At 37.4% G+C, this 15,706-nt stretch overlaps 1 protein-coding gene across 5 annotated transcripts in view; it reads right to left on the reverse strand.

The window, feature by feature from the left end:
* Window positions 1-15,706, reverse strand: part of taf1c (TATA-box binding protein associated factor, RNA polymerase I subunit C) — a 50,197-nt gene that overhangs the window by 13,769 nt on the left and 20,722 nt on the right. For 4 of the 5 annotated variants that reach the window (XM_062031535.1, XM_062031536.1, XM_062031537.1 and 1 more), the window contains exon 15: window positions 11,211-11,708. In XM_062031535.1, the coding sequence (XP_061887519.1) occupies window positions 11,520-11,708 (189 nt within the window). In that variant the 3' untranslated portion in view covers window positions 11,211-11,519. Of the gene's footprint in view, window positions 1-11,210; window positions 11,709-15,706 lie in introns of those variants that run through there. The other variant, XM_062031540.1, reaches the window with a different exon arrangement.

The raw sequence follows: 15,706 nt of genomic DNA on the forward strand, positions 1-15,706 counted from the left end.
GCGGCGTTTTAAAAAGTCATACATTTTACTTTTCGAAACCGATACCGATAATTTCCGATATTACATTTTAAAGCATTTATCGGCCGATAATATCGGCAGTCCGATATTATCGGACATCTCTAAAAAATACAGCAGATTAATGTGCTTGCAGAATTTAACATTGAGACATGTATTAAGCCGTGGGTGTCTAAAATCAAACGGGTCCATTTGTAACAAGGGTGCATGATAATTATCGGACCGAGGGAAAAGGCGTGTCTGCCAATCAGATATACTAGCAGACCTCTCAGCAGCACACCTTCTGCTTGAAAACAGGAGACATTAACATCTTTCCCTATCAAAAAAACAACATACCCCAATCTAAACTTATATAAACACATTTCTGTCTGAGCAACTAAGCTATTCAATTGTTCACACTGAACATACCAGCTGTGCTTAATGTCTCCCACAGTGATCGTTCTTTACTCAGTGGAAAAAAGACTGAGGTGATTTTACAGAACCTTCAAGGACCGCTGAACAGAGTCTGGCACAACGCACGCCAGAAATAATAAATAATATCAATAATAGATTTGATTTGTGACACACTTTTCATTTAACCTATATTTAAGTTAAAGTTAAAGTACCAATGATTGTCACACACACACTAGGTGTGGTGAAATTTGTCCTCTGCATTTGACCCATCCCCTTGTTCACCCCCTGGGAGGTGAGGGAAGCAGTGAGCAGCAGCGGTGGCCGCGCCCAGGAATAATTTTGGGTGATTTAACCCCCAATTCCAACCCTTGATGCTGAGTGCCAAGCATAGAGGTAATGGGTCCCATTTTTATAGTCTTTAGTATGACTCGGCCGGGGTTTGAACTCACAACCTACCGATCTCAGGGCGGACACTCTAACCACTAGGCCACCACTGATAAAAGCTCATCCATTAAAACATAAAATACTAAGACTCAAACACGATCAGTGATGTACAACAAACAAAACATGCAAAATAGTGGGTTTTCTTGCAATGTGTCTATTTATTTTAGTTTGTTCTAAAAACAAAATGACTTAGTTAACTATATGTGTTAAACATGCTTGCATTATCTTTAAACACCTTTAACTTATTAACAATATTAACTATATGTGTTAAACATGCTTGTATTATCATTAAACACCTTAAACTTGTTAACAATATTAACTATATGTGTTAAACATGCTTGTATTATCTTTAAACACCTTTAACTTGTTAACAATATTAACTATATGTTAAACATGCTTGTATTATCTTTAACCACCTTTAAGTTGTTAACAATATTAACTATGTGTTAAACATGCTTGTATTATCTTTAACCACCTTTAAGTTGTTAACAATATTAACTATGTGTGTTAAACATGCTTGTATTATCTTTAAACACCTTTAACTTATTACCAATATTAACTATATGTGTTAAACATGCTTGTATTATCTTTAAACACCTTTAACTTGTTAACAATATTAACTATATGTATTAAACATTCTTGTATTATCATTAAACACCTTTAATTTATTAACAATAATAACTATATGTGTTAAACATGCTTGCATTATCATTAAACACCTTTAACTTGTTAACAATATTAACTATATGTGTTAAACATGCTTGCATTATCTTTAAACACCTTTAACTTGTTAACAATATTAACTACGGTATATGTGTTAAACATGCTTGCATTATCTTTAAACACCTTTAATTTGTTAACAATATTAACTATATGTATTAAACATTCTTGTATTATCATTAAACACCTTTAATTTATTAACAATATTAACTATATGTGTTAAACATGCTTGCATTATCATTAAACACATTTAACTTGTTAACAAAAACATATATTTCATAAATAAGTAAATATAAATTATATATATGAATGAGGTAGATCCCCACGACTTGATCAATTGAAAAGTAGCTCGCCTGCAGAAAAAGTGTGAGCACACCTGGTTTAAAGAGTTCTTAAAACCAGGTCCAGTCCAGATTATGTCCAGGTCGGGCTCAGCAACACACACCTTCACTTATGTACACTCAAAATTAGGGAACTCAACAACAGATTGCATATAATCTATAAACAAAATTAAAATGTCAAAATAAGCATTTGTAGACTTCGCATCTTTTTTAATGTTTTTTGGCATCATTATCGGTTTCAACCATATAACTTTCTAAAGTTAAAAAATGCTGAATAAATGTTTTAAAGAAAGTAATACTAAGTGAATATCTATGTTTGGCCTTAAAAATAAACCTTTTACCGAGTACTATAATTAAATTGACTAAATCATGACTGTCAGTGAACTCTCCTAAAATAACAGAAACCACATCAAGCTTCATAAACAAACCAATCCTTAAACACATTTTTTCAACTTCCACCCAAAACGAAGACACAATATGACAATACCAAAACAAATGCAGGGTGGATTCAGAATCCTGACAACAAAATCGGCAATCATCAGACTCTCTCACATTCCATAGTTTTAACATGTTTCCCGTGGGTAAGAAGTTATAAATAATTTTAATTTGAAAATAACAATTTTGCACATCGATAGTAGTTTTGTAGATTCATTTGAATATTGCATCCCACGGCAATGGCAGGGTCCCTGCTATCACATGTTGATACAAATATAACATTTACATAATAAAAATCAACTACAGGCTTCCCAAATGCTGTAATAAATGAAGCATGATGAGTTGAACATATGTCAGCATGTGGCCCCACCTTTAACTCTTTTTTTTTCTCAAACGCTTACTTACAGTAAGTCATTAATTTGACTTTGTAAGTCATTATTTTAGTATCTCTGGTAACTAGGTAACCAATCTAAGTCTATGAGCATGAACTGATGAAGCCTATTCGGACGAGAGGCGAAACGTCTTCTAAGAGAAACTTAACAGTCAAGTTGCGATCGAGTGAATGCCCTGAGATTACAACGACCTGGATGAATGAGAACATTCATTGACATGCATCTTGCAAGCGTTTATCATCTTTAAAATTAAAATAAAAAATAAAAAAAGACGCATGTTCTTGTCTCTCATGATGATTTTTGAACGACAGGCATAATTCCAAAAAAAGTGCAGTTCCCCTTTAATGTTAGCGCTAATAATAACAATATCACTAAGATTTGGGGAATATTCAGGTCACAAAATGTAAGTGAAGTATTCTTGGTGCTTTTTGGATGCTTATTAATTGGGTGTTATGGTCGAAATAGACACAATCCCATCATGACTCCCTGGCTCTTATTTACGCAGACTATTATTTACCGTATTTTTCGGATTATAAATAGGGATGATGTTTGATAAAAAATGATCGAGTTCGAGCCCATTATCGAGTCCTCTTATCGAACCGATTCCTTATCGATTCTCTTATCGAATCCAGATAGGTTGTTGTATATGGAAAAAAACACAATATTTGGTTTAACAAAAGATCACTTTTGTTTTATAAGAAAAAAATAAAATAAAATAAATAAATAAATATTGACTGTTACCCACCTAAAAAAAATAAATAAATACATATTGTCTGTTGTTACCCAAAGTATATTAAGTGGGATTTTTCACAAAAACAAATATATACAGTAACGCAAAAACAACCTGTCTCTGTGATCACTATAGGTGTATAAATAATAATATAGTGTTAAATAAAATCAGTCCCTTGGGCACAAAACTGAAAATAATACAGCTCTCCAAAAAGTGCACTTCTGCTGCTTTTGGAACATACTAACTACACACACAGGCAGACAGCTAACAAACAATCCAAGACGTCTAATAAAGTTCCAAAGCAGATTAATCCATTTAAATGATAATGATAAATGGGTTATACTTGTATAGCGCTTTTCTACCTTCAAGGTACTCAAAGCGCTTTGACAGTATTTCCACATTTACCCATTCACACACACATTCACACACTGATGGCGGGAGCTGCCATGCAAGGCGCTAACCAGCAGCCATCAGAGGCAAAGGGTGAAGTGTCTTGCCCAAGGACACAACGGACGTGACTAGGAAGGTAGAAGGTGGGAATTGAACCCCAGTAACCAGCAACACTCCGATTGCTGGCACAGCCACTCTACCAACTTCGCCAGGCTCTTTATTGTTGTTGATCTTGCTTTGTCTTTTCCTATCTTTTCTTTTGTCTTGCACTGGACTGTTATTTTATTTTTTAAAAACCCTGAAAAACACACAATGACAAATGTATAAGCTATGTGATTCAATTAACATACTCAAATGTAATACACAATATGTAAATATTAGCGTCACACAAATATACAGTACTATCATCAAACAAATACTTCTGAGTGTTGAAACTATTTCGATGGTGGAAATACACGGCTGGCAGCCATTTTAAGTCCACAAATCATCCATTGAAACAGTGCACAAAAATCGTTTTTCAATAAACATCTATGATCTTACTATCAAATTTAACCACTTTCCACCTTAATATTGAGTTACATAAACAAGTTAAACAGTTTACTTACAGACTTATCTTTTCCAAGGCTTGTAAGAGCTAACAACTTGTCTACATCTCAATTGTCTCATGAACTGGACTAACATCGTCAACCCAGAAGTGCCCAAAGTATTGACGCGTAGTATTTTCATATCGCCACAAGGTGTCAGTAAGAGTCTACAATCAAATGGGCATAACATTGCCCATTTGGGATTCGAATAAAGAACCAACTCTTTTTCTTTACTATAGTGACCTCGATAACGGGAACCGGTTCTCAAAAAGGGATTCGAGTCAATGGAATCGGTTCTTTTCTTATTGAACAACCGGGAGAATCGGTTTCGAACATCATCCCTAATTATAAGTCGCAGTTTTTTTCATAGTTTGGCCGGTGCTGCTATTTATACTTTGAAGCGATTTATGTGTGATAGAAGAGGAAGCGGCTCTTTGTCTACCTTTGGAGTTGGCAGAGTTGTTTAGAAGCGACGCCGAGGAAGAAGATTTCATGGGATTTAGCGATTAGGAGTGACAGATTGTTTGGTAAACGTATAGCATGTTCTATATGTTATAGTTATTTGAATGACTCTTACCATAATATGTTACGTTAACATACCAGGCACGTTCTCAGTTGGTTATTTATGCCTCATATAACGTACACTTATTCAGCCTGTTCACTAGGGCTGGGAATCTTTGGGTGTCCCACGATTCGATTCAAAATCGATTCTTGGGATCACGATTCGATTTTTTTTTTCCAATTCAACACGATTCTCGATTCAAAAACGATTTTTTTTTTTTTAAATGAAAACAATACACAACAATACCATAATAATGCAATACAATTTCAAAACAAAACCCGACCCAGCAACATTCAGAATAGCAATAAACAGAGCAATTGAGAGCAATTGAGGACACACAAACATGACACGGAACAATCTAAAAGTAGTGAGACAAAAATGAATATTATCAACAACAGTATCAATATTAGTAACAATTTCAACATAGCAGTGATTAAAAATCCCTCATTGCAAACAATAAAAATAAAAAATTAACAATAGTGTCACAGTGGCTTACACTTGCATCGCATCTCATAAACTAAATGTCTAATGATAATGTCAATGAGGGATTTTTAATCACTGCTATGTTGAAATTTTATTTTTTTATTGTTACTGTTGTTGATAATATTCATTTTTGTTTCACTACTTTTGGTTTGCTCTGTGTTGTGTTTGTGTCTCCTCTCAATTGCTCTGTTTATTGCAGTTCTGAGTGTTGCTGGGTCGGGTTTGGTTTTGGAATTGGATTGCATGTTATGGTATTGCTGTGTATTGTTTTGTTGGATTGATTAATTTAAAAAAAAAACAAGTATATAAAAAAAAAATATATTTTTTTTTAAAAATGAGAATAGATTCTGAATCGCACAACTTGAGAATCGCGATTCGAATTCGAATCGACTTTTTCCCACACCCCTACTGTTCACTATTCTTTATTTATTTTAAATTGCCTTTCACATGTCTATTCTTGGTATTGGATTTTATCAAATAAATTTCCCCCAAAAATGCGACTTATAGTCTAGTGCAGTGGTTCTCAAATGGGGGTACGCGTACCCCTGGGGGTACTTGAAGGTATGCCAAGGGGTACGTGAGATTTTTAAAAAATATTCTAAAAATAGCAACAATTCAAAAATCCTTTATAAATATATTTATTGAATAATACTTCAACAAAATATGAATGTAAGTTCATAAACTGAACATCAAATCAAGTAGGCTATTCCATTCATTACAATGCAACAATGCAATATTCAGTGTTGACAGCTAGATTTTTTGTGGACATGTTCCATAAATATTGATGTTAAAGATTTCTTTTTTTGCGAAGAAATGTTTAGAATTAAGTTCATGAATCCAGATGGATCTCTATTACAATCCCCGAAGAGGGCACTTTAAGTTGATGATTACTTCTGTGTGTAGAAATCTTTATTTATAATTTAATCACTTGTTTATTATTCAACAAGTTTTTAGTTATTTTTATATCTTTTTTTCCAAATAGTTCAAGAAAGACCACTACAAATGAGCAATATTTTGCACTGTTATACAATTTACTAAATCAGAAACTGATGACATAGTGCTGTATTTTACTTCATCTCTTTTTTTCAACCAAAAATGCTTTGCTCTGATTAGGGGGTACTTTAATTAAAAAACATTTCACAGGGGGTACATCACTGAAAAAAGGTTGAGAACCACTGGTCTAGTGCGCCTTATATATGTTTTTTTTCCTTCTTTATTATGCATTTTCGGCCGGTGCGACTTATACTCCGGTGCGATTTATGATCCAAAAAATATGGTAGTTAGAATGCATTAAAAAAAAAAAGACGTGTTCTTGTCTTTCATAAGAATTGTGAGTTAGAGGCAAAATTCCAGAAAAAAGTGCAGTTCCCCTTTGAGCGGGTATCACTGGTGGTGTAATGGTAAACACTTCTGCCTTTCATAACAGAGAGCACGGTTCCATTCCAAGTAAGCCTGATTACATCAGAAAGGGCAGTCGGTGTGAAAACTAAGACAGAGTCTTCTCTCTGAAGGACACATTTGACACCCTGCTGTATATCATACTGTATGACATGCAGGAATGCGAGGAGACGTCAAAGCAAGGGGCCCTCGTCTAAGGTGACTGCACCTCACCTCACCTCAAGTCTGGAGACAGACTTGTATTTCTCCAACCACCAGTTGATACTGATAACATGGATTTGCCTTTAAATATACTGTATGTATACATTTGTTTGCCTTTTTTAAAAAAATAATTCATGTGTCATAGCCCCAAAATACACGCTCCGCCCCCAAAATAGATTGCTAAGCTGTGGGAAACATGGTGTAGTTCTAAACTACTAACACAGTGGTACCTCGGGATACAAGTTGAATTGGTTCAATGACACAGCTGGTACCTTGAAAACCTTGTATAGTGAAATGGCATCGCCCATTGAAATGAAATAAAGTTAATGTTATCAATGTTTAGTCCCACAAAAAAGCCGCATGTGACCATGTAACATGCCTTTTGAAAAGAAAAATGAGCTTTTATATAATAAATATTGTGTAAAAAAACAATACAGAGAATATAGTACAAACAAGTAATGTACCGTATTTTCCGGACCATAGGGCACACCGGATTATACCAGCACTGCCGATGAATGGTCTATTTTTGATTTATTTTCATATATAAAGTGCACCGGATTATAGGGCGCATTAAAGGAGTCATATTTTTTATTTTTTTTTCTAAATGGAAAACACTTTCTTGTGGTCTACATAACATGTAATGGTGGTTCTTTGGTCAAAATGTTGCATAGATTATGTTTTACAGATCATCTTCAAGCCGCTTTCTGACAGTCGCTTCCGGATGCGCCGTTTTGTGGGCGGTCTTATTTACGTGGCTCACCTTCGGCAGCGTCTTTTCTCCGTCATCTTTGTTGTAGTGTGCAAGGACGGGAGTGGAAGAAGTGTCAAAAGATGGAGCTAACTGTTTCAATGACATTCAGACTTTACTTAAATCAATAACGGAGCAGCATCTCCTCATCCGGAAACAACAAAACCGGAAATGTATCCCTTAAAAAACCGTCCGACGGGAACTCTCTAATAACTAAAGTTCCTTGGGTGAATAATATAAACTCACTACACCTGTATGTTTTAGAGCTTTCATGGCGAGTTTACTGACAGATATAAGTAAGAACTTTACACTACTTTATATTAGAAATGGCAACAGCAGAGGATGAATGCCCCATAACAAGAAGATAGAGAAAAAGAAGAAGCTTATTAACTACGGTGTCGGCACGGACTACAAAAGCGGACGCGCACAATTTTTTTAGGATTCATGCAGATCCCAAATACAGATCAGCAGGTACCAGAAGGTAAGAAAAGTTTATTTTGCATAATATTGCGACACAAAAATACAGATAACTTACCTTATACACACACCATAATAATACTCGTATGTTGAAGCACATCAAGCGGTGCGGCTTCATAGCTTACCAAAGTCGTACTAAAACGTTTTGATAGATTTTTGAGCGCCGTGTGTAATGTTCTATATTTTCATTGGAACATATAAAATGTTGGTGTTGTTTACTTGAGTCATATTGCCATCATAGTGCAGTCCACACATATTTCTTATGTTTGACTACCATCAGTACAGGCCAAAAGTTTGGACACACCTTCTCATTCAATGCGTTTTCTTTATATTCATGACTATTTACATTGTAGATTGTCACTGAAGGCATCAAAACTATGAATGAACACATGTGGAGTTATGTACTTAAAGGCCTACTGAAACCCACTACTACCGACCACGCAGTCTGATAGTTTATATATCAATGATGAAATCTTAAAGGGAAACTTCGGTTTTTTTCAACCTGGGCCCTGTTTTCATAATTTTTTCTGTATATGTGAGTGCTGGATAAAACATTTTTTGAGGTCGCGCCAGTATTGAGCAGGGCAGGCAGCCTCCAGCCCAGCTAACGCTCGTACACAGGGCAACTGGCTCTCGTCAAAATTCGGCCTATAAACATGCATTTTTTTCACACTGACAGGCTCAGATAGTTACAATGAGTGTCCGACAACATACTAGAAAGGAGAAATTAACGTATGTCTCTACCTTTAGCTGGAGATCGCTGTTTGTTGTGAGCTGTGTCCAAATCTCCCCACGCTACAAATCTCGTTCCGAAATCTCGCGATAACTCGCGACAAATCAAATCGTCCACATCAGGCAAAAATTCAGCCATGACAGACAAACAAACAAACTTTTCTATAAAACTAAAATAACAGTCTTCGGTAATCCAACAGAAAATCACTTCAGTCATCTCTCTTCACCTCAGTCAGGTAACTGTTTTTCCACCGGTGTTTTGTCGCGAGTTATCGCGAGATTTCGGAACGAGATTTGTAGCGTGGTGAGATTTGGACACAGCTCACAACAAACAGCGATCTCCAGCTAAAGGTAGAGACATACGTTAATTTCTCCTTTCTAGTATGTTGTCGGACACTCATTGTAACTATCTGAGCCTGTCAGTGTGAAAAAAATGCATGTTTATAGGCCGAATTTTGACGAGAGCCAGTTGCCCTGTGTACGAGCGTTAGCTGGGCTGGAGGCTGCCTGCCCTGCTCAATACTGGCGCGACCTCAAAAAATGTTTTATCCAGCACTCACATATACAGAAAAAATTATGAAAACAGGGCCCAGGTTGAAAAAAACCGAAGTTTCCCTTTAACATTGCAACACATGCCAATACGGCCGGGTTAACTTATAAAGTGCAATTTTAAATTTCCCGCGAAACTTCCGGTTGAAAACGTCTATGTATGACAACGTATGCGCGTGACGTCAATAGTTAAACGGAAGTATTCGGACACATTGTATCCGATACAAAAATCTCTGTTTTCATCGCAAAATTCCACAGTATTCTGGACATCTGTGTTGGTGAATCTTTTGCAATTTGTTTAATGAACAATGAAGACTGCAAAGAAGAAAGCTGTAGGTGGGATCGGTGTATTAGCGGCTGGCTGCAGCAACACAACCAGGAGGACTTTGACTTGGATAGCAGACGCGCTATCTGACGCTAGACGCCGACCGCACGGATGATCGGGTGAAGTCCTTCGTCGCTCCGTCGATCGCTGGAACGCAGGTGAGCATGTGTGTTGATGAGCAGATGAGGGCTGGCTGGCGTAGGTGGAGAGCTAATGTTTTTAGCATAGCTCTGTGAGGTCCCGTTGCTAAGTTAGCTTCAATGGCGTCGTTAGCAACAGCATTGTTAAGCTTCGCCAGGCTGGAAAGCATTAACCGTGTATTTACAGGTCCATGATTTAATAGTATTGTTGATTTTCTGTCTATTCTTCCAGTAAGGGGTTTATTTCTTTTGTTTCTATCTGCAGTTAAGCCCGATGCTATCACGTTAGCTCCGTAGCTAAAGTGCTTCGCCGATGTATTGTCGTGAAGATAAAAGTCACTGTGAAGGTCCATTTTGCGTTCTCGACTCTCATTTTCAAGAGGATATAGTATCCGAGGTGGTTTAAAATACAAATCCGTGATCCACAATAGAAAAAGGAGAGAGTGTGGAATCCAATGAGCCAGCTTGTACCTAAGTTACGGTCAGAGCGAAAAAAGACGCGTCCTGCACTGCACTCTAGTCCTTCACTCTCACGTTCCTCATCCCCGAATCTTTCATCTTGGCTCAAATGAATGGGGTAATCGTCGCTTTCTCGGTCCGAATCGCTCTCGCTGCTGGTGTAAACAATGGGGAAATGTGAGGAGCCTTTCAACCTGTGACGTCACGCTACTTCCGGTACAGGCAAGGCTTTTTTTCATCAGCGACCAAAAGTTGCAAACTTTATCGTTGATGTTCTCTACTAAATCCTTTCAGCAAAAATATGGCAATATCGCGAAATGATCAAGTATGACACATAGAATGGATCTGCTATCCCCGTTTAAATAAAAAAAAATCATTTCAGTAGGCCTTTAACAAAAAAAGGTGAAATAACTGAAAACATGGTTTACATTCTAGTTTCTTCAAAATAGCCACCCTTTGCTCTGATTACTGTTTTGCACACTCTTCTCTCGATGAGCTTCAAGAGGTAGTCACCTGAAATGGTTTTCACTTCACAGGTGTCATAGTTTTGAAGCCTTCAGTGACAATTTACAATGTAAATAGTCATAAATATGAAGAAAATGCATTGAAATGAGAAGGTGTGTCCAAACGTTTGGCCTGTACTGTACATAAATTCCTGAATGAAATGGAAAAAAACTATTACTTGGTCCTACCAAACTGCAGCACTCGGTCCTCTTCCACCATGTGATGATCTCAAGCTCAAACATGATTGATTGTTCTCCCAGAAGAAATCCACTTGTGTCATATGTTCATTTAAAAAAATAAAAAATAAAATCCTCGCTGATTGCATATTTAGATCCTTCATTGAATATTTAGAGTCGCATGTCTTGAGGTCAGCAGTCAAAATGAGCATCCATGAAGACTTGTTTGTCCTTTGTCAAACTGAACATGATCCAACTTTTTCTATTAAAACATTCCCTGAAAATGCCAGGGCTGTACTTTGATCCGTTCGGTGGACAACATCAAAATCCCATCTGCCACTTCTTCTTCTTCGGTTGTGACAACTGCGACCCCGGCCGCCGCAGTGAATTCTGTGAGATGGACATAGACTGGGAACTGTGGAGCTGAGATGAGTAGGTCATAGGTGGACGTGAGTCCTGCTCCTGGCCACTTTCATCTAGGAAGTAGTTGTCATGCTGAGAGGGACCATCCTGCACACAACCCAAGGAGGATTATAACATGCAGCATATCTAGTGGTCACATTTGTCCAGCTATTTTTTATTGTTATCAATTAATCAATCAATCAATCAATGTTTATTTATATAGCCCTAAATCACAAGTGTCATCAGATTTATCTGTATAATGTAAGGCTGGGCAATATGGCAAAACAAAGATCACAATCAATTTCAGCCAATCAATTAATATCACCAGTTTTGTATTGATTTTAACCTGCCAGTTTTGAAGTATTTGACCTAAAAACTAAAGAAACGAGAGATTGGGGTTTTTTTTTGTTTTTTTTTAATAACATACGGAGTAAATAAGGCAAATTAATCAAGGACAACATAGAAAATAGTAAAACAGTAAAACTAATATAAAAAAAAACACTATTTTACAGTTTTTAGTGTTTATGTAGTGATACAAGACCAAAAAATAAACAGATTGCATGGTTGAGGATAATGAAGACATTTTAAAATGAAAACATTACACTTTATGATGCTACATAGGCCGTTGCCATCATTGCTACTTGCAAATGTGCATCATCTTTAGTAACTATACAGACAGATAGAATAGTACAGTAGTACAATGATTCAGGGACAGTAACTCACTGGTCATTGAGGCACCAAGTCAGGAAAGAGTTGACAACGAAATTTGCGTTTTTGTGAGCCTGTTGTATTCTGTTAGGTCTACAACTTCTCTGTGTGTGGCTGGGTCAAGGAAATTGGTATCAAGACTCTCACGGATATATATGCATCGTTTTTGGTCTGGTAAGGCTGCATTTCTTGATTTAACTTAGCATCTACAGCCATGTTTGTTGCACGTGCCGTTTACAATTATGCATGTTTTTCTCCCGTCTTCATCAAAATATAACTGTGGATGTCAACCATCCACAGTCAGCCATCAGGCACATGAACAATAACAAGATCTGATAGCTCAGTTACAGCTCATTTTATTACCTATTCTGTGTTATGTGTTTTATGTTGCACCAAGAAAAATTCATACTTTGTGAACACGTTCTCAAAAAATGGCAATAAAAAGTATTCTGATTATAAAAACATTTTGTATGTGCTGAAAGTTATATTTATGATTGCTGCCTTTGGTAAAAGCTTAACTCTTTGAGGTTTCGCTTAAATTTACTTTCTTTTATTAAGAGTCCCCGAGTTGCTGCTTTACGAAACACTCGTAGCAAAAATGTGTTTTCAGTAATACAAATACAAAACCCAAAACCAGTGAAGTTGGCACGTTGTGTAATTTGTAAATAATTATTCTTGCTTGATGTACATCTTAAGTTGTTCAACAGTCCGGGGTCTCCATTGTGGTATTCTAGGCTTCATATGGCGCCACACATTTTCAATGGGAGACAGGTCTGGACTACAGGCAGGCCAGTCTAGTACCCGCACTCTTTTACTCTGTGTTACAACAGCGTGGCTTGGCATTGTCTTGCTGAAATAAGCAGGGGCGTCTATGGTAACGTTGCTTGGATGGCAACATATGTTGCTGCAAAACCTGTATGTACCTTTCAACATTAATGGTTCCTTCACAGATGTGTAAGTTACCCATGTCTTGGGCACTAATACACCCCCATACCATCACAGATGCTGGCTTTTGAACTTTGCGCCTATAACAATCCGGATGGTTCTTTTCCTCTTTGTTCCGGAGGACAAGACATCCACAGTTTAAAAAAACAATTTGAAATGTGGACTCGTCAGACCACAGAACACTTTTCCATCAGTCCATCTTTGATGAGCCCGGGCCCAGCGAAGCCGGCGGCGTTTCTGGGTGTTGTTGATAAATGGCTTTAACTTGCACTTACAGATGTAGCGACCAACTGTAGTTACTAACAGTGGTTTTCTGAAGTGTTCCTGAGCCCATGTGGTGATATCCTTTACCCACTGATGTCGCTTTTTGATGGACTACCGCCTGAGGGATCGAAGGTCCGTAATATCATCGCTTACGTGCAATGATTTCTCCACATTCTCTGGACCTTTTGATGATATTATAGACCGTAGATTGTGAAATCCCTAAATTCCTTGCAATAGCTCGTTGAGAAATGCTGTTCTTGTTGGACAATTTGCTCAGGCATTTGTTCACAAAGTGGTGACCCTCACCCCATCCTTGTTTGTTAATGACTGAGCATTTCATGGAAGCTGCTTTTATACCCAATTATGGCACCCACCTGTTGCCAATTAGCCTGTTCACCTAAGGGATGTTCCAAATAAGTGTTTGATGAGCATTCCTTTTTTGACACTTGTGCCAGCTTTTTTGAAACATGTTGCAGCCATCAAATTCCAAATGAGCTAATATTTGCAAAAAATTAAGTTTTCCAGTTTGAACGTTAAGTATCTTGTCTTTGCAGTCTATTCAATTGAATATAGGTTGAAAAGGATTTGCAAATCATTATATTCTGTTTTTATTTGCGATTTTTACAATGTGCCAACTTCACTGGTTTTGGATTTTGTAATATCAAGCCAATACTTAAATGGGAAGCACTAAACGTTAAAAGTATATCAAACAAGCCTTTAACAAAGTGATCTCTGCAAACTAGTGCGTTCTTCGACTCTACTCACTTGGACTGGAGTGTGTGCTACTTTTCTCGTCGTCATTTTGGAAAATCATTCAGCCTTATGTCCTTCTTGATTACCCCTAAAGGAACTCTGAAGAAAAGCTTATCCTTTTCGCGATGTGAACGGTTCTTATAGCCGAAAACAACGCAATCATAGGGTATTTGTCTTCTAAATGGCGCCTAGTACCCATTGAGAACAGACGCTGGCTTGACCACCGTATTCAATGAGCTGGATGTGACATCATACGCAACCCAGCAATAGATACTTGTATTTATCCCACAATGGTGATATAGCAATCTTATTAAACTTGCACTAATATTATTGGTACCTGCACGGCAGAGAGACATGAGTGGTTGGCAAAAACTTCCAACACCGTTAACTGTTGCCACTGTGGATATAATTGAATAAACGCTGCAGTTTTTCCGAATAAAGTGAACTTATTGTTAACTTTTATCACAATTGTAGACTAAATACTGTTACTTCTAAATTTATGCAGCATTAACTTTTGCAGGTGTTATTAAATGTGACCACTTAAAGGCCTACTGAAACCCACTACTACCGACCACGCAGTCTGATAGTTTATATATCAATGATGAAATCTTAACATTATAACACATGCCAATACGGCCGGGTTAACTTATAAAGTGACATTTTAAATTTGCCGCTAAACTTCCGGTTCGAAACGCCTCTGAGGATGACGTATGCGTGTGACGTGGCCCGGCGAACACGGGTATGCCTTCCACATTGAAGCCGATACGAAAATGCTCTGTTTTCATTTCATAATTCCACAGTATTCTGGACATCTGTGTTCGTGAATCTGTTTCAATCATGTTCATTGCATTATGGAGAAGGAAGCCGAGCAAGCAAAGAAGAAAGTTGTCGGTGCGAAATGGACGTATTTTTCGAACGTAGTCAGCCACAACAGTACACAGCCGGCGCTTCTTTGTTTACATTCCCGAAAGATGCAGTCAAGATGGAAGAACTCGGATAACAGAGACTCTAACCAGGAGGACTTTTGATTTGGATACACAGACGCCTGTAGAGAACTGGGACAACACAGACTCTTACCAGGATTACTTTGATTTGGATGACAAAGACGCAGACGTGCTACTGTGAGTATGCAGCTTTGGCTTTTTTTTGCGTATGTACGTAACTTTTTTAAAATATATAAGCTTTATGAACCTTGGGTTAGGTGAACGGTCTTTTGGGCTGAGTGATTGTGTGTGTTGATCATGTGTTTGAATTGTATTGGCGTGTTCTATGGAGCTAGGAGCTAGCAGAGGAGCTAGGAGCTAGCATAACACGTACCGTACCTTACGTGCGCGTCACGTACGTAACTTTTTAAAAATATATAAGCTTTATGAACCTTGGGTTAGGTGAACGGTCTTTTGGGCTGAGTGATTGTGTGTGTTGATCAGGTGTTTGAA

The sequence above is a fragment of the Entelurus aequoreus genome, linkage group LG21, assembly GCF_033978785.1.
Source record: "Entelurus aequoreus isolate RoL-2023_Sb linkage group LG21, RoL_Eaeq_v1.1, whole genome shotgun sequence".
Classification (NCBI taxonomy): Eukaryota; Metazoa; Chordata; class Actinopteri; order Syngnathiformes; family Syngnathidae; genus Entelurus; species Entelurus aequoreus.